This window comes from Anastrepha obliqua, chromosome 3, assembly GCF_027943255.1.
Source record: "Anastrepha obliqua isolate idAnaObli1 chromosome 3, idAnaObli1_1.0, whole genome shotgun sequence".
NCBI classification, from domain to species: domain Eukaryota; kingdom Metazoa; phylum Arthropoda; class Insecta; order Diptera; family Tephritidae; genus Anastrepha; species Anastrepha obliqua.
The window spans coordinates 33684123-33702729 of NC_072894.1; the positions used below are offsets into that span (position 1 = coordinate 33684123).

Here is an 18607-nt window from a genome sequence, read left to right on the forward strand (position 1 = left end):
GATTAATTTTTTAAAACAAAAATTCAGTCAGTATGGCTCGATAGGCTCGATGGCCATTCCCCGTAACAACAGTTGCTTTCTCATTTCGAAAAAAATACGAAATTCGAAATACGGACCGATCATATCGCCAGTGCTCTATGAACTTCATGAACATATTTATTTTTTTTTTTCAAAATAAATTTTCATAATTCCGAAGCGTTGTTCGGGCTTTAAACGATTCGTGAGGACCTGCCAAACCTTATTGAACAGAAAAAGTTTCCATTTACAGCTGTCAAACCATAGTTATCGATATCGATAGTTCTCACGCAACTAAAAAAACACTTTGTATAATAAGGTGCAAATTTGAAGTGGTTCAAAATATTATTAAGTTTTTGTTCGAGTTTGAGATTTTAAAAAATTTGTATAGGAACTGGCTTGGTTGCGCAAAGGAGCGACAAACAAAGTAAAGCTAACGTTATATATATTTATATGCAATAGATTAGGTTGCTTGTCTAAAACAAGACATTCGGTTGCCCTAAGGCAAATTGTGATACTTGCATTTGATTTCCATTCCTCAACTAAGTTGCTTAAACCACTTAGATCCTTTTAAGAAGGTAACTATTCCCTCCAGTAAGACATTTTGCAAATTTTTTAGGTTCTCAAAGAAATAAACGTCAACATATTTATTTGGCACGGCTTCTTTGAAGTACAGGTCATTCACAGCGGAGGTGTTGTGCGTCTCAATTTCTTCTTCATCTCCACAGCTCCTGCAGAAGTCATTATGAGGTACAGTCATTGTACTGGATACGGTGCCAATAGAGCAGTGACCCGATTACGCTCAAGTCAATCGCAGGGAATAGTTCGTAATGCTTATGTTCTCTATCACTCGTTAAAGTTCAAGCCTCAAGTCATTCCTTGCACACTCATCCGCTCTGTTATTTCCGTGCACTCCAGAGAGACCAGGGACTCAATAAACTGTGGTGTTGTGTAGTTGGATAAGCGAGAGGACCTCCTGCATTCTTTAACACATCTTAAATTGATGTATGCTGAGGCCAGTGCCTTAACCGCTTCTTCACTATCAACAAAATCTATAAGGTTAGCTGTAAGTAAGTCCATTAGCCTTATCGTTTTTACCGAATTGTCTATAGCGTAGATCTGAGCTGGGAAGACGCTACATCGGTCTGGCAGCCTAAATAAGCAATTTAAGGATATTGTTCCGAGTATACTCCCGATACAATGCCATTGCCCATCTTTAAGCCGCTAGTATAAATATAGTGGTCAATACATATCATCTGTTATGACTTCTACTTGTTCAGATACACCTTGTGAAGTCTTTTTCGATATCCTGAAAATAGCGGAAATTCGGAATAGTGAATTCTTTATTTGTAAGAGATCTCTCTATTGCTGTAGCAACTTCATGCAGTGCTGTTCGTACAGACTTACCGGTATCAAGAGCGCTCTTGATATGTAGCTCAATCAGTCTGCCTAATGTTATGTTAATAACGAAGTGAGACTAATTGGACTGAGATTTGTCGAAGTATTATCACCCTGCTTTGGGAATAAATACCTCCCTGACTTTCTCCTATGAATTTGGGATATACCCTGAAAATAAGAATTCCCTAAAGATCTTACTAAACATAAACTGATCGTTCTTATCCACCGCTGTAACATCATTGGTTGAAGCGTTTACCGATATATAACTAACAAAATAAGTGGCTATTGTATATTCAGTCCATCAAGACGTACAATCTTTTTATTCAAAATTTCATTCAATTACTTAAGAGCTGCTCACAGAGTTCGCCACGGTGGCATGCAATGCCTCATATGACACTGCGAATTGCTGTGGTATTGACTTAAATGCCAAGCGCGATATTGAATTTCTTCATTATTCTAGTAAAAAAAGTATTCCATTTATATCCAGATGTGATAAGTAGGGGCACAGTTGCTTGAGATAAAGTGAGATTACAACAGATTGAGTAAGCTGAGATGAAATACGAGCACTCAAAAGACATTTGAGAGTTTCAAAATTGTCACAATAAACCGATTCTACGCGATAGCTTGATTTGGTCTCCATGCCTTAACTAAGAATTTCTCTGTAACAGTTTAGTTCGATCAACAGTCAAGTTCAACGTTGCAACAGTCCAGTTTAGAACAGAGAGCCATGCCATATTGAATTTTAATGTTTTGTGATTGTTTTGAACCAATTAAGTATTACAAATGTAGACTTTGCCATTCCGGCATATTTTCAAGTAACTCCCCAATGCGCTTTCAAATGTCAAAGTCAGAATATTTTATTTGGCTGAACGTCGAAGCCACGCCATTGGATTGTCTGTGTGTCTGCCTAACGCTCGGTTGTCTACCAACCCAACTGTCATTTGCGGCTCCTTCTGGTTGTTCCATCTTCAATCCCTTTCATTCCTTGAACTTATGTCATTCGATGTGAAAACCATGCCACGTCATTGGCTCGCTAGCCATTGCATATGTTTTCTTAAATCACTAGCACTCAAGCACACATTACACACACATATGCGAGTACGTACTACAGCCATACTACGCATATAATTGTCCGTACCAGTGCTTCTTCTTTTCCTCATCTGCTCGACTGTTTATCTATCCAAACATATTTGTGTCTATGTCTGCATTCAAATTGCCCCCAGGGTAGGTAAATTTGATTTATGACTTATTATGCGTCTTATGTCCCTTTCATAATTTAATTATTCGCACATGCAATGCGACAGCCAGCAAACGATGAATGGTGCAAAATGCTTGCATTTGTTAGACACACGAATGTGTGTGTGAGCCTGTGTACGTGTGTGTGTGTGTGCATGGCTTAGCTATTTATAGCCACCAAATTGCATTCTGGCATGCAATGTTGCAACTTTTGCAGGCAATTACTCGCCTACGCCAGAGCTTTGGTGGTTGAGCCAGACTGATGGGAGCATGCAATACAGACATACTACATACAGACGCATGTATGCATATACATATATGATTATGGGCAGTGGAAAGTCCGTTGAATTGGCCTGGACTTTAATTTTTTTGTGCTTTCACTCAGTAACAATTCGCCAACGTACGCATTTTGTGTTGGCTGCAGTCTATACGAGCAATAACTGCGTATAATGTATGCATGTATGTGGCCATGTGTAAGTGTGTAGGTAGTAAATAACCATTTGTGCAAAGAATTGCAGAGTCAGCATTTGAAGGTCGCAGCTGAAGTAGTTTACGCACCAAATGTGCAAATGTAATATAAAACATAAACATTTTTTAGAAAATTACCAACTACAAAACAGACAACAATCACAATCATCAGCAAAGAGACATGCAACACATTTTCAACCATTGTTCGAATGCATGCTCTCCCTGCGTAGTAAGCAAAACAGCAACAATGTTTGCCTGTAGTGTAGATTTCCTATTGTAATTAAAGTCTGTTTTAGTTGTTGGGCGGTAATGCTGTTGCTCACAGTACAATTGCAATTGACGCTGCCACTGCTGTAACTGCAACAAATGAGAAATGCAATGCATTTGCAGATTGTCACTTGAAATGTAGAGAGCTGGAGAGATGAGAAGTATTTGGCTGCAAATGTATGAAATTAAATGCGTAACATGAAAATCAAATGAATTATTGTGTAATTGCCTCTTTCCGTGTACTTCTCTCTTTGTGTAGGTGTGTGGATGGGAAGGCATGTGTGTACTATATTTGGCCTCATTTTAAGCAATTGCTTTGGCAAATTGCTATGCCAACTATAAATTGCCAGTGACAATGTGTTAAGCTAATTTGATTCATTTGATATTCTAACTAATAAAGGGAATTTTGTGCATCTTATTTGACTTTTGCTCCCTAAAGTGCCGGCTTGAGCGGGAGCATGGTCTTGGGCCCAAATCAGGGATAGCGTTCAAAGCTCACCATCTACTTAGCATCTCTTCAACTGGGACTGAAATGGTTTGAGCGAAGCCAATTTGATTGCCGCGCGTCCCCACAAGGCGGTGTCCAATGATCATTAGTATTTACCACAGCACGAAAGGAGGAACGCTCAAATGACATTAACAATTTTGATTTCCTTTTATTAAACCTACGTCAGATCGGGGTGGGCTTTCTGGCCCATCTGCCTATTGTACTGTTCAGCAAAAGAGTGCATATACAATAGATCCAATTTTTCCAAACAATCAAAAAAATTATGTTGAGTGATGGAACTCTTTTTTTAGACCTCCACGCACTTCATTGCCTGCCTGTTTGTATACTGCGGCTGTCTAGTTAACAAGTCTCAAACGCCATTTGCATCCACGGAGCTCGGTATAAACAAAGAACTATTACCTATTCTCCTGTTTGTGGAGTATGTCTTGGTGTTGGTCCACAAGTGGAGGGCCCTACAATTTTAAACCGCCTCCGAACGGTAAATGGTTCTTATGAGGACCTTTTCTTGCAGAAATGATTTCGTAGGTTTGCCATTGCCTTCCGAGGGACGACCATTATTAAAAAAAAATGTTTCTTCATTTTGGTGTTTCACGGAGATTCTAACCTACGTACTCCAAATTCTGAATAGTAGTCACGCACCAACCTATTCGGCTACAGCGGTCGCTTATCTACGTCAACTCTTAACAACACCAAAGAACACTTTGCCATCAAAAGTGGTGTCAACAAGGCGACATCTTATAAAAAACTGCGTTCAATTTGCTTTTGCACTACGCAATCAAGAATGGTATGAAATTTGATCATCTGTTGATATAGCCATCCGACATGGCTGACCTTTACTACAACGAACCGAAAGCATCAGCTGTCGGCCTCCATATCAACGGCGATAAGACTAAATACAAGGAAACGTCACGCAATGTTGAGAAGACGAAGCCGGAAAATGTAACTATTGAATAGTACGTTTTTGAAGGAGTAGAGAGTTCTAAGTGAAGGGTGGTTAAATTTCAAGGGCCAGTGTTGATTTTGAATAAAATACAATTTCTTTTAGGAAATTATTGTAATTTCTCTTTATTATGAAAATATTGGTATGGTTCAATTTCGTGTGGAACAAAATATTGGCCAAATGGCCGCTGCGGCACAGCTCCATCCGATGGTATAAATTTCCGATGACCCTGAGGCATAATTGAGGTTCTATGTCGTTAATGTGCCGAATTATCTCATCCTTTAGCTCTTGAATTGTTGCTGCTTATCGACGTTTACCTTTTCTTTGAAATAACCCCAAACAAAGGAGTCCAACGGTGTCGTTGACGTTTAGGTGTGGTTCACATTCAACATCGGTCCTTTAAATGTAACCACCCTTTACATGGGGATGCTAATAAAAAAGAACAATGGTGTTCAGGACCAATATCAATTTGTTGCAACTAACATAGTTTTCCACGCCAACTTGAAACTACTAAAATTCAGACAATTCTCCCACAATAGTAAAGCCAATATTTATAAAAAATACTAGCAAACCCGGCCCGCTTCGCTGGGCAAAGACACGGCGGGTCCACGTTTTGGTCTCTATCTCGAGACCCCAGTCACGGAGCGGCATGAAAAATACTCTGTACTAAAGCATTCACCAACAGCTTCAATTTGATACCCATATTGTACATATACTTCCGAAGGTTACCCGGGTCCACGTTTTGACCTATATCTCGAGCCCTATCCACCAATAGGCATCCAAACTATACATAAACCATCTTCAATATCTACTTAATAATGTGTGTAAGTTTGGTTTAATTCGGTGCAAAGACACGGCCGGTTAGCGAACACACACAAAAAGTTGACTTTATTTTATCTATAAGATTAAGGCCAGTTTGACGTACCGCTGTGAGTCATGGTTACCCAATCAAGGATGCCCGAATTCTCCGAACTTTCGAAAGAAGAGTCTTACCAAAAGTGTATGGTCGAATCCAGGTTGAAGATGGTTGGTATAGAATCAGATACAACGAGGAGCTGCTGCGGATTTCCGAAGGGGAAGGTGTCGTTAAATTCGTCCAATCGCATTGACTCCAATGACTAGCACGTTTCCAAAAATCCTTCATAAATTACAACGCGTTGGCTGCCTCTTTACATCAGGCCTAGGAAACACTGGTTCGAGGATGTCATTTAAGATATCAAGAAATTGAAAATACATAACTGCTGGTCTGTTGCCTTGAATTGTGTAAATTGGTCAAGGCTAATTAAAGAAGCTAAAGCCCTAGCTGTAACACTACCTGATGATGATAAATGACGACGGCATTTGCAAAAATTATAAACCTTCCGATAGAGTGTCACCTTGTATAAACTGAAGCCAACTTGAAGATAGAGGAAAGCGCACGTTATTAGCTGAGTTTGCGGTGCGTGGCTTGGCTACCCTTTTCATCTACGAAACTTTAGAAATGGGGTGCAAAAATGAAAAGTGGCGATTTTGGTTAAGCAGTTACAATTACGTTTCCTTCCGACAGTCGTTTGTACGCTACCGGAGCGACCCAGATTTATATATATCCGGCCAAGGACTGCCACTCTTCGTGCATGTATGGGGAATGTTTTTAGTGCTACTGAAACAACAAAAATTCTGGCTCTTCAAAAGCTCGGCTTTCTTTGTAAACCCGCGCCACTTGTGCTGACTGGCATTATATTGTAATTTGATAAAGGAGTCGTGATAAATGTAGACATAGGTAAAGCGGAGTCCTCCAATCAACTGACTGTTCAACAATAACTGGCAGGCTGTTGATATAGTCGAAGCATAAGCGTTTAATTCTGAAGCCCGCTCCTCTCTGGGTTCTGGTGGCATTACCATAGTAAGTCTTCTGTTTATTACTTGCGCTGTTATTTTATTGATTATGTTGTGCAAAGTTATGTCCCTCCAAATGTTTTTTTTTTTTCAGGAGCTTTTTCATGGCAGAAATACACTCGGAGGTTTGCCATTGCCTGACGAGGGGCGACCGCAAATAAAAAAAAACTTTCCATTATTTGGTATTTTTTGTACGATGTTTCGAGCCTGGGCATTATCGAATGCTCCTACTCCTCAATTAATTTGGGTATAGATGCCGCTGCTTGGCACTGTACTCAAATAGCTTCAATTTGTTGACAGTTCCGAAATTGGTCGATACTTAGAGACGTTAGCCGTATTACCACCATCTTGAATAGTGGTAGAAAACTCTTCCCACTGGAGAGATTTATTGAAAATTAGTAGGAATGTATGGCAAAGGCTTCACAGTTCTTAAAAAGGTAGGAGGAAAACCCATCGAAATCTAGAGTTAACGGGAGTGAAGCGAAACTAATTAGGCATTCATTGGAAAGTTTTCTAAAATCATTTTTTAAGTTGCTGTATTAGAATCTGCCAACAATGAACACCCAATAAAGATAATTCTAGTATAAAAATACTCATCAGAGTCGATCACTTTGTGATACACGTAAGCCGTATTCCAATAGTTCAAACGTATCCTTGGACCTAAACGGCATTGGCTTTTTTAATCGGGAAGCACTTCAAAAATGGGGCTAGAGAGGACGTTTTCTCAATGCCTTCATGCGATTTCCTTAATCTGTTGTTAGAGTATAAAATTGTACCTCTACACTAATATTGACTTATATTTATTTTGGATTAAGAAACCATCGGCTTGGTTGGGGCATGTTAAAGGGTAGTTAGTGCCGTGCGGGGTGCTTTCACATGCCGGACATATGTTTAGTATGTCGGGGTCGATTCTAGATAAGTAGCAGTTTAACAGGCTACAATACCCAGAACGTAATTGTGTTAGTGTTACGCGGGTCTCACAGGGAAGCTGGAGCGGTTCATCTGCTGTAGGTGGTGGTTTGATTACGATTACTGCATTCGGTAGTCGGGAGCGTAAGAAGGTCGGATGGTCTCCAGTAGATATCTGTCGAGATGTTTGCTGTTTCGGTCACATATCCTCCATCCAGGACGTCCTACCCTACCGCTATGGACTATTTTCAATGGGGGTACCTCAAAAGTAAATTCTATAAAACAAATCCATCGAATATCTCGCACCTCGTTGGTGAGGTTAATAACACCCCGAAATAATTTCTCCAGTGAGAGGCACGGAGTGCGGAGGCCAGATTTCAAAAGTTGTTTCCGACGTAACGGTCAACATTTAGAGGGCATAATTAAAAAAAAAATCCGGAGTATTCTTTTACCTCAACAAATTCTTTTTTAATTTAGTTTTTATTTTCTAATTCTATGAGACACCCCGTATGACCTAATATCCAGAACTTAATCGTCTTCGAGATTTTCGATTTAAAAGATGATTTAAAAAAAAGTTTTTTTTTCTGTACATCCAAGTTTTTAATATGCTAGTGCAAGGGTCCGTTTTTTTGCGGTTAAAAGCAGTTTAGAGAAAATAATGAGAATTTGCATGAAAAAAAGATGCGGTCAAGTCGAGAATGAATTACAATAAATAAAAGAATTTATACTCTTAAGTTTTTTGTTGGTCACGTATTTTTCCATTTTTTTTCTTCTCATGCAATTTTACCCTCCATTACTTGAGCCCGCAAACCGCCTATGGATTACTTCTCTAATTTAAATACTCACATTATACAAAACTAAAAAGACTTCTGGCTTTCGAAATATTTTGCGTAATGGTTTTCATATAATTAGTTTCCCTTTTAATGATGTGAAGTGGTGAAAAATCGTAAGTTCAAAACTTTATCAAGCAACCATTTTTAACTATCACGGCTTGATCAAAATTGCATTCATAATTTTATTAATGGTTATAAACTTTAATTACAAGCTGTAGGTATATAAACTGTAAACAAGTAGTTGGCGATTTGAGAAGAGTTCAGCTAATCTAATTGAAGCCAGCATTAGCAAGAGAAGAAAAGTCGCCCTTGAAAATCAACTTACAAATTATACATACTAAAAAGACTTCTTGCTTATCAAAATTATTAGATACATCAATAATCATCATCATCAAATATGCCTTCGGATGCCTTCGGGCCCGGGTCGTTAGAGGGTTTGTTGCTAAAAAGGATTTTTGAGAACGCATGTCCTCCATGCCCTCAGTGTGCCCTAATCATAGATGACTTTGGCATTTAGGTAATGTGTTTGACGACATCTTCTTCCAACACATCGATGTGGCGTATTCGGTATGTTCCATCGTTGGTGTTTATTTTCTTGTTATTGTATGGCGCTCGCAGTCTTACGACAGAACCGACAGTATTACTGACTGCTAGAGACGGAGTTTACATTTACGTGTTAGCAGTTTGGGCTTCAGCAATTTTGTGTGGGCATAATGTGCTTTGTTTGCTGAAAATATTCTGTCTTGTATTGCAAACCTCCGAGTGTATTTCTTCCATGAAAAAACTCCTAATAAAAAATATCTGCCATTCGGAGTCGGCTTAAAACTGTTCCTGCTGGGTTCCTCCATTTGTGGAATAAGATCAACACGGAGCTCGGATAAACACTCAAAAAGGGAACAAGCGCCAATTATATATATTGCGTTGTGACTACTGTTGTAATTTTTGATTAGCACTCCCAAATATTGGAAGTGTTGAACTCCCTCAAAGGTAAATACAAAATAACAATACAATTTTTCTTGTTACAAGATTTTTAAATATTGGGTTGAAGTGAAAGTTCTATCGGATTTTAAGTAGGAAGGTAATTTTTCTGGCAGAATGAGTCATTGGGATTTTTTCTTTTGTTTTTGTTTTTTTACCAGCTGTATTATATAAGAGGAATCCTTCTTTACCGTTCATCAAGATAAAGTGCATTTACAACATAGATAAAAATTGGTTAACATTTCAACACACTTCGACCTGTTGCTCAGCCTTCGTATATTATTGCCGCCTTACACCTTAGCTCCAAACTTAGAACCGAATGTTCCATTATCGGATACAAGTTTGGTATTTTTTCTTGTATTACCATGGCAGTGCTCTAGTTTTTCATAAGCTTGCGATTCTCAACCACACGGAATTTCAAGTTTGCAGTTTAGCATTAGAAAAAGCAAGATTTTTACCACGTAGTTAAAAATACACTCGTCGACAAAAAACTCACCCACCCTTATGATTATAAAGAAAGTAACTGAATGAATTATTGAGTCACGAATACTTTACGATACGAGTATAACTAAAAACTGTTAATTGTTGACATATTTTTTTTTTAATAATTGTTGTTGAATAAAATGTTTTGTATTGAAACTTAAGCGTATAAACTGTATTATTACTGAATACGAGGCCACAGCACCAGCTAGCAGAGAGCTTTAAATAATATTTTTCGTCTGTCATACTCTGCTAGAAGCGACTGTTATTACAAAAGATATTTTTCTTCTAAAGAATGTTTCTTTCAAAGAAACTTGAAGAATCGGGTAGGTGAATTGTTGTCCTTCTCTTAGGATACTACAGCAGTAAGTAAAACTATGTAGAATAAAAATATGAAAACAATAACAAAAGTATTATGGAATGGGTCTCATCTATGTAGTTCTACAAATTAAACAGCTTCAAAAAAGATGTTCTCCTTTACCTTCCATCACACAGGTACGTCAACAAATGTCTGAGAATCCAATGCTCAGTGCGTTGTGAAAACAACGGTTGGTTGGGTTTTATTTTACCAGTTCATTTTACTAATGGGAGACCGTTTGACGCAGTAGGATCTTCCACCTACAATTATTCAAACTCAACCAGTTAAAAAAATATCTAGAATGGGCACGTTCTTTTGCCAACTTTTGCTGCGATTTGTTTACCGCTGAGTCGGTAAGTCCTTTACAAGGGTGATGATGCCTCTATTCAAGCCCTTTATTGCTACTTCGCGGTCCGAAAACATAGCAGTACTGGCTGGAATAATTGTATAAACCTCCCAGTTGGCTAACCCTCCCAACTGAAAGAAGGACCCTGGTCAATGCAGAGGCCTCGCGATATGAACATCCTACTCCACAATTCAATAAATGAAATATTCCTGAATTCTAAGAGTATAAACCGCAAAAGATGGTTGGGTATATGCAATACGATTTGTTGTAGATTTTCAATTCGTCGGGGAAGTATTATTTACGTTCATGTACATATCTATTCGAGAATTAGTGATTAGACTGATCACTTCAGAACCCTACATTGTAGTCTGCAGGTTAATGCAGAGGTATATTTCGCCTCAACATTCTCGCATAAAATCCAAATAATCGGATTGGTTGCTGCCTACTACTCGTAAAAGCATGCCATGACACCCGCACACAGTTTACATTTCTTCCCAGACTTTGAATGAAGAGAAATTTAAATAAATATTGTCGTTCTTTTTTGGTTAGAAGTTTATTATGCAAACAGCTACTCTGCTACTTTTCTGCCAATTTTTCTTTACACTATATTTCACATCAAGATTTCATTGAGAACCTATGGATATACAGTGAAAGATTTAAATCCACATACAGCAGCAAATTTTCTTATTTCCTTGAAGGTATACAATAATTGGAAAGGATGTTAAGGTAGTCTTTGGTTTTGAAACTCATATTTATTTATAAATTTACAAAATTTAAATTATTTCACTTGCTTTTTAGCAAAAAAATTAACGAAACAACAAAAAAGCGGTTTTTTTCTAATAGCGGTCGGCCCTCGGTAGGAATTGACAAACTTCAGAGTGTTCTTCTGCCATGAAAAAGCGCCTCATAAAAAAACATTTGACGTTTGGAGTCGGCTTAAAATTGTAGGACCCTCCGTTTGGGGTACAACATCAAGGTGCCCACCACAAATAGGACGGAGAAGTCGGCCAAACTCCTAAGAGAAGTGTACGCGCCAATTATTATTATTTTTTTTTAAGTTCACTTGACGATCGTTTTCGAATAGCATAGAATAGAATTCAAGCCTTGGTGATGAGGAAGTCTCGGTCGACGGTGTTGGTTGTAATCTATTTATTGAATATGACCATTAATTTAGCAAGACTTCATGTTATTCTACCAAAAGAGAGTATAGTAAATGCTGTCAAAATAAGTCATTCGCAATTTGATAGACTTGAATGAATCAACATGACTGCTGTACTATTGGCTCAATAATCCAATCGAGTAGTCGGAAGAGTTCTTTTCTTTATTATTTTTAAGTCAGTGTGATATTTTTTAGCAGATTGGCCCAGTAATATAATTTACGTGCATCCGATTGGACAATATTTGGGATTAGATAAAAAATCTCATTTGTATTTACATTTCCAGCAGCTTTTTCAAAGAAAAATGGGCCAATGATGCCAACGCTCCACACTTTAAACAGGTACCCTCTGAGAGCTCATTGGTTCGAGATAAAAATGCTTGATTTATTGCATTATCATTTTAACTTTTTTACAATAAGCTTACTTTTTAGGACTAAAAGAACTTCATTAAACGGAGTTACCATGTCTAAAGTCCGGTTTCATGAAGCTAAAGGTGGCCTTCAATCAATCCTTATAGAAAGCCGCACGAGTATCGCACCAATACCAGATTTATGCATGAAATCGGCTTTTTCTATTCATGCAATCAAAAATGCCTTCAAAGTCGACGGAAAGAAGGTGATTTTTTAATCTAAGGCCTTTTCCAGAATTTCATGTACAATGAAAATATGGTCTCTGGTGAATTTTCCAGTTTTAATAACTTCCGCTCATTGGAATTACTTGATGACATTACGACCTTGATTAAAAAGTTCCCAGAATATATTCAGAAAATTAAAAATACAAGTTTATTCCTCCAAAGTCATATCGCCTTCATAGTGCTTCCCATGAACTGCAACGCATTTATGCCAGCGCTCGAAAACTTCTGGAACTCAACTATGTTAGGTAAAGCCAACAGAACCGTCTTTGCTTTCCATTAACTCCGGAAGACTGCTAAAATGCGTTTCTCTTAGCAGAATTGAAAAAAAGAATTGCAGTGAGCCATATCAGGTGAATTTGGTAGTGTTTGAATGGTATCCATTTCGTTATTGATCAAAAACTCACGGATAATGACGACGCTGTGCAATCGTGGTACGAATTCTCACGTAAACGTCTCATAACGCTCAAATAGTAATTCCTATTAACTGTCTGATCATCTGGCAAAAATTCGTGGTGCACAATAGCGTTGTTATCGTTAAAAACCGGTTTTGCTAAAAACGACGTGGTTTGTTTAATCTTGGTTCATTCAGAGCTTTCCACTCACTCGCCTGATGCCTGGATTGCGTGTCGTACTTATGAACCTACGTCTCGTCTCCAGTAATGACGCCTTTGATGAATGTTGAGTCGGTTTCGGCCTTGGATATCATGTCTATGGCGATATCAACGCGGTCCATTTTTTGCATGGAACAACTTTTTGGCAACACGCCCCAAAGTCAAATCATAAATCAATAACTGCAATCCCCTAAATGAATCCATAAACAATGTTGAAGTCTTCTTCCAAGTCTTTTTACCGGGGAAATTGGAGCAGTATTTTTCTAGCAGAAGTTCTCGGGATAAGGGAAGTTGGCAGAATAATTAAAAACCATCCATAACAACTATCGGAAGTATGTATTTTTTCAGATGGTGAATCTGCCATCTTAGCTTAAAGGTCACCTATAACGAATTCAAAAATCGTCAGACAATGCAACGAAGAGCTTAATGCTTTAGCGCACACGACAGACATCACTCTCATCTGGATACCTAGCTATAGGAACATGGCCATATGAACATAGAAGGAAATGAGAAAGCTAATGAACTGGGAAGACAGGTCCAATATGGTAAAAATAGGCTGTTCCTAAGGCATACGCAAAAGTGAGAATTTGAGAAGTAGACCGTTACCAGATGGGCAAACATGGATATCTGCAAAATGACTAAACAAACGTGGCCCAATTTCAACCAGTCCACTGACTGACGAGTAGTTGAGAAAGCCACGAGCAGAGATATTCAGAATTATGTAAACAATAACCGGCCGCTGGCTTTTGGGAGATCATGCCAGGAAGTTGTGGTGGCCGTACAATGATGGAAGCAGAAGCTGTAATCAAGAAGAATGTAAAGAAAAAGATTTGAGTACTCTACGACATAGAATGTTGGGGCAATACTCTATGGTAGGCTTAAAATAAATTGCAGAAAAGGAAATAGGCGGCATAGGCAGATTCATAGTCAAATCAAGACGATTCGACTAATAAAAAAGAAAAAACAAGTTGTGTATGAAAATGTCATCTTTCGTACTAGTTGAGTCTGGGCTGTGTCACTCACACAACAATCTCTGCCAGTTCTCTGATGGTTAGTTTGCGAATATCAGTTAACTTTATTGCTATTTTCGGCAGTTTTTGATGTTACCGGCCTGCCACTACATCAGTCATCTTCGATGGACTCACGATCTCTTCTGAAACGCTCATGTCAATCGTAAGTTTCTGTTTTCCTTAGAATATAATTCATGAAACAATTTTTCAACATTCTCAAGATTTTCGCACCTTTGAATCGATTTTTACCGCACACTCGTTACAAGTGCAAACTCGTTGATGCAAAATCAAATCCATTTTAAAACTGTAAAAAGTCGCGAGAACTCAAATCATTTGACTTAGAGCGTCAACTGGTAGTAGTCCCTGGGACTTTTTGATTAAAGTGGTACTCAGTATTTTATATTTTGCTGGCGCTGAGCACAAATTGTATGGTCGCTTAGTTTCCAATAACTAGGTCAAGTCAAAACAATTGGGTTTAAGAGCTGGCACATACCCCTAGTAATTCTTATCTATCAACGTTGAACAGCTCAAACGAAGCATTCGCCGCATTTAGTGGATTTCTTGCTTTTATGTTGCATTACTGATATTCTTGCATTTTTCTGATTGGGCTCATCGTCTCCAATATTACCTTTGATTTCACTGTACAACACTTTTTAAAAGCGTTACCTGAATTATGCCTAGATCTCCGGTACAAGACGACCACATTTGTCTTTAATTAAATTTACTCCGATCTTGAAATCACTGCTTGCTTCGTTTTGGAAAGAGTTTATTGGTAGGATACCCTTCTGCTGACATCTTAAGTTTTTTGCACTCACGTTTTCCTTTTTTCCATCCTTCGGTATCGTTCAAATCCAGCCCGAGTCGTAAACTATTGTCCCTCTATGATGTCAGGTTTACATTTTTTGAGAACATCAAGCAGTCGGACAGATGAATGATGACTTTGGGATAGCAGGATGAAATCCTCACATTTATGTATGTACATATGTTTAACTGAAATATCCGTTATACTATATACATAATTATATTTATGAAAATATTTGTGTATGTGAATATCAACAAAGCCAAGGAATGCCTGAGTTGGTCGGCATATATTAGAAACCAGTTAATAATTGAAAAGGTTAAAACAAAATCAAGGCGATTTGAGCATTAAAGTAAAAAATCGTGAATAAATGGGTAGCATATTTACCACTTCATAGAAAGAAATGGAAGTGATTAAGCTCGCAAATTTTTTCCCGCTACATATATATTATATATACATACATATTCAAACGCTAAGCCACGCACCTGCTAGTTTTTATTTCTGCGATCGTATAAAAGCAGCACAACACATCGAAATCAGTATCAGTCACCGATCGATCAAACCATTGCAAGCGTTACAGCACCCACCTCAACTACTTCGTTTAATCAAAATCAAAACAAGCAAGAAATTCATAGAAATGGCTTTCAAATTCGTTGTACTCTCAGCACTTTTGGCTGTTGCCAGCGCCGGTGTGTTGCAGCCCGTCACCTACGCTCATGTCGCTAATCCCGCGGTAGATGCCGTTGCCTCCAGCCACCAGAACGTCGTTCGCACCTTCGATGGCACTGTATCACAATACTCGAAAACCATTGAAACTCCTTACTCCAGCGTACACAAATCGGACAGCCGCGTCAGCAATAATGTATACACACCAGCCATTGCCAAAACTGTTGCCTACGCTGCTCCAGCTGTTGCCAAGACCGTGACTTATGCTGCTCCAGCTCCTGTGTATCAACATGAAGTGCCTGTTGCTAAAGCTGTATCTTATGCTGCTCCAGTGCCCACACCTGCTTTATACACTCACGCCGCACCCATTGTAAGCAAAACTGTTTATGCACCAGCTCATGCCCACGCCGTTGTTGCTGCTCCAGCTGTCGCCAAGACCGTAACATATGCTGCTCCAGCTCCTGGGTATCATCATGAAGTGCCTGTTGCCAAAGCTGTATCCTACGCTGCCCCAGCTGTGGCCAAGACTGTGTCTTATGCTGCTCCCGCTCCAGTTTACCATCATGCAGCTCCTGTGGCCACCACCAACTACAACCATGGATCTGCGGCGACTACCTACACTCATAATGCTCCTGGTTTGTCCGGCTATGGTTCCAGCCAGACGGTGCACTACTCTCCAGCTGAGACCGCCTCGCACATGAGCTTCGATGGTTTCGGTACCCACTGGGGTTGGTAAATAATTTATTTAGAAAAAATAAGTGAATCGAAGATTCCTTTCTGTTATATGGGATTATATTAAAGTTGATTTATTATATAATTGTTAATTTTGATTGTTAAATACCAACTTTTTAATAAAGTGTTTTATGTTATAAATTGCAATTTAAGAGTTAACATTTTTCTGAGGAGTTGGTTTGTGCCTGCTATAGCAAAGAAAAATATTCTTAGGCATGCGGGAATAGTGGGAATAAATATCTTATTACTTTACTTCTCAGGCAGTTTCAATGAGTGAGCTTACGGCTTTAGCCTAATAGTTTTTATGTCGGATTTGTGGGTCTTTGTTTGATTTTCGTCAATTGGTGACTAAAATCAGCTTTACTCTTTACTTTACTGTGAGTCTCTTACACTTTATACGAATCTAGCGTATTTAGGAAATCCGTTGTACGATTATCATGCCGTCATTATTTCACTAAGCATGAAATCTTTGACTTTTGAGTAATTCTATGTCTAGTTATCAATTTGTTTTGGATGCTGTCGTACATTTTTCAAAAAAATTTTGGTGTATACTTAATATAATAGAAAGTAAACAAAAAAAATTGCAAAATTTTAATAATTTTGAGATTCATTCAGTAGAGAAAATTTTTGTGTAGAGTTTTTGAAGTGAAACATCATCAATTCTTTTTACATAAACACTTTTTTTATAATACAATAATTTAATAAATTGAAGATTTATTCAATTAAATTTTGGTGTTGAGTTTTTTGAAGTGAAATATCTTCGGTTCTTTTTTCTTAGGATAAGAAATTTATAATTTTGAGAGTTATTCAGTGGAGAAAACTTTGGTGTACAGTTTTTTGACGTTAAATATATTCGGTTCTTTTTGCATTAAAAAAATTTCTTTTAAGATAAACATTTTGTAATTTTGAAATTTATTCAGTGGAGAAAATTTTGCTGTAGAACTTTTTTTAAGTGAACTATCACATAAGGAAGGTATCTTGGGTTCCTTTTACATAAAACAAAAAAATTTTAGGATAAAAATTTAATAATTTGGTGATTTATGTAGTGGAGAAAATTTTAATGTATATCTTCGGTTCCTTTTACATAAAAAATTGTTTTTAGGATAAAAATTTAATAATTTTGGGATTTATTCAGTGGAATATTGTGTAATTTTTAAAAAAACACCCGCAGATATTCCCGTATCTTACCAAGTTATATGCAATTGAGTACAGCAGTTCCAAGACTGACAAATTACACGATTGCGACATCCGTGAGAGAATTTCTAGCTGAGTTGTAAAAATTAAATAAATACGAAAAAGAGCGCCGTTGTGGAAAATTCACCGCAATGCAGCAACGAAATGAATACAAATATTATATTTTTATTTACGGCAACAAACAGCAAAACGGTGCGCGGATGTTGTTGTTGTTGGAGCAGCAAAAACATTCCCCATATATATGTATATGAGGAATGCTGCTGAAGTGACAGTCCTTGGCCGGATATACATCCGGGTCGTTCCGGTAACGTAGAACCGACTGTCGTGGTGCGCGGATGTTGCCATCTGATGTATTCCTACCCACGTTCTTTAATAATTCTTTACTCTCCTTCCTGAATTAATATTTTGAAGTTCGAATTTACGACTCGAGTTTGTGTATCTCAATCCATACTGAGGTCTTCCACCCAGCTGGTACTTAGTAGTTTCCATTGTTTCTTATCACCAGTGCAGTCCAAAATATATCTCACTGTCACATTTTTTTCAGTGTACAAACAGGTAGAATTGAAATCACGCCCTAGAAAATTGCTAATCAATGTTTTCGTGTTTTTTTTTTTAATAGACATGAAGAGTCATCGACTACTTTATTTTTTAAAATGCTAGAAAATTCCTGCTAAATTTTTTAAATTTTTAAAGATTTGTTATAATAAGGAAAACTTTCGATTGCTTATGAAATGTCACTTCGTTCAACTTATTTCGGTTAGCGATTTGGTGAAGTATTTCTGATGACTTCAATGGGGCAAACAATATTCTACTTAAGCGCCTGAATAGTTTACAGTTGTTGGAAGTTATGTCGATTTTTAAAATCGTAGCCCTGTGTGTGCCTTCGTATATTTGTAGTCTTCATTTTTGAGAAACTACAACCCAGCATGGCACACTCAGGCTGCATTGGTTGCTCTAGGCCTAGGCATGGCTTCTTTCTACAAGTTACCATCAAAGTGCTTGACAACGTAGTCGCTGAGTGGAAAATGTGAGTCATAGTCATAATATCTGATAGCCGATCATCATTTTTTTAAGGTCCGAGTTAATTGCACATCTCTCTGAGTTTGTTGAGGTCTCGGACAAGTTCTAATCAGAAAATGGGGATGAGTGTACTCAAATTTTGGCTCGCGTTGCGCCCGATCGCAGGCAACGCG

General features: G+C 38.0%; 1 protein-coding gene across 1 annotated transcript; it reads left to right on the plus strand.

Moving 5' to 3' along the window:
* Nucleotides 1-15459: 15459 nt before the first annotated feature.
* On the plus strand, nucleotides 15460-16224 carry LOC129242618 (cuticle protein 16.5-like). Its single transcript, XM_054879372.1, has one exon. It carries the CDS (start codon nucleotides 15460-15462, stop codon nucleotides 16222-16224), a length of 765 nt encoding a protein of 254 aa, XP_054735347.1.
* Nucleotides 16225-18607: the final 2383 nt, after the last annotated feature.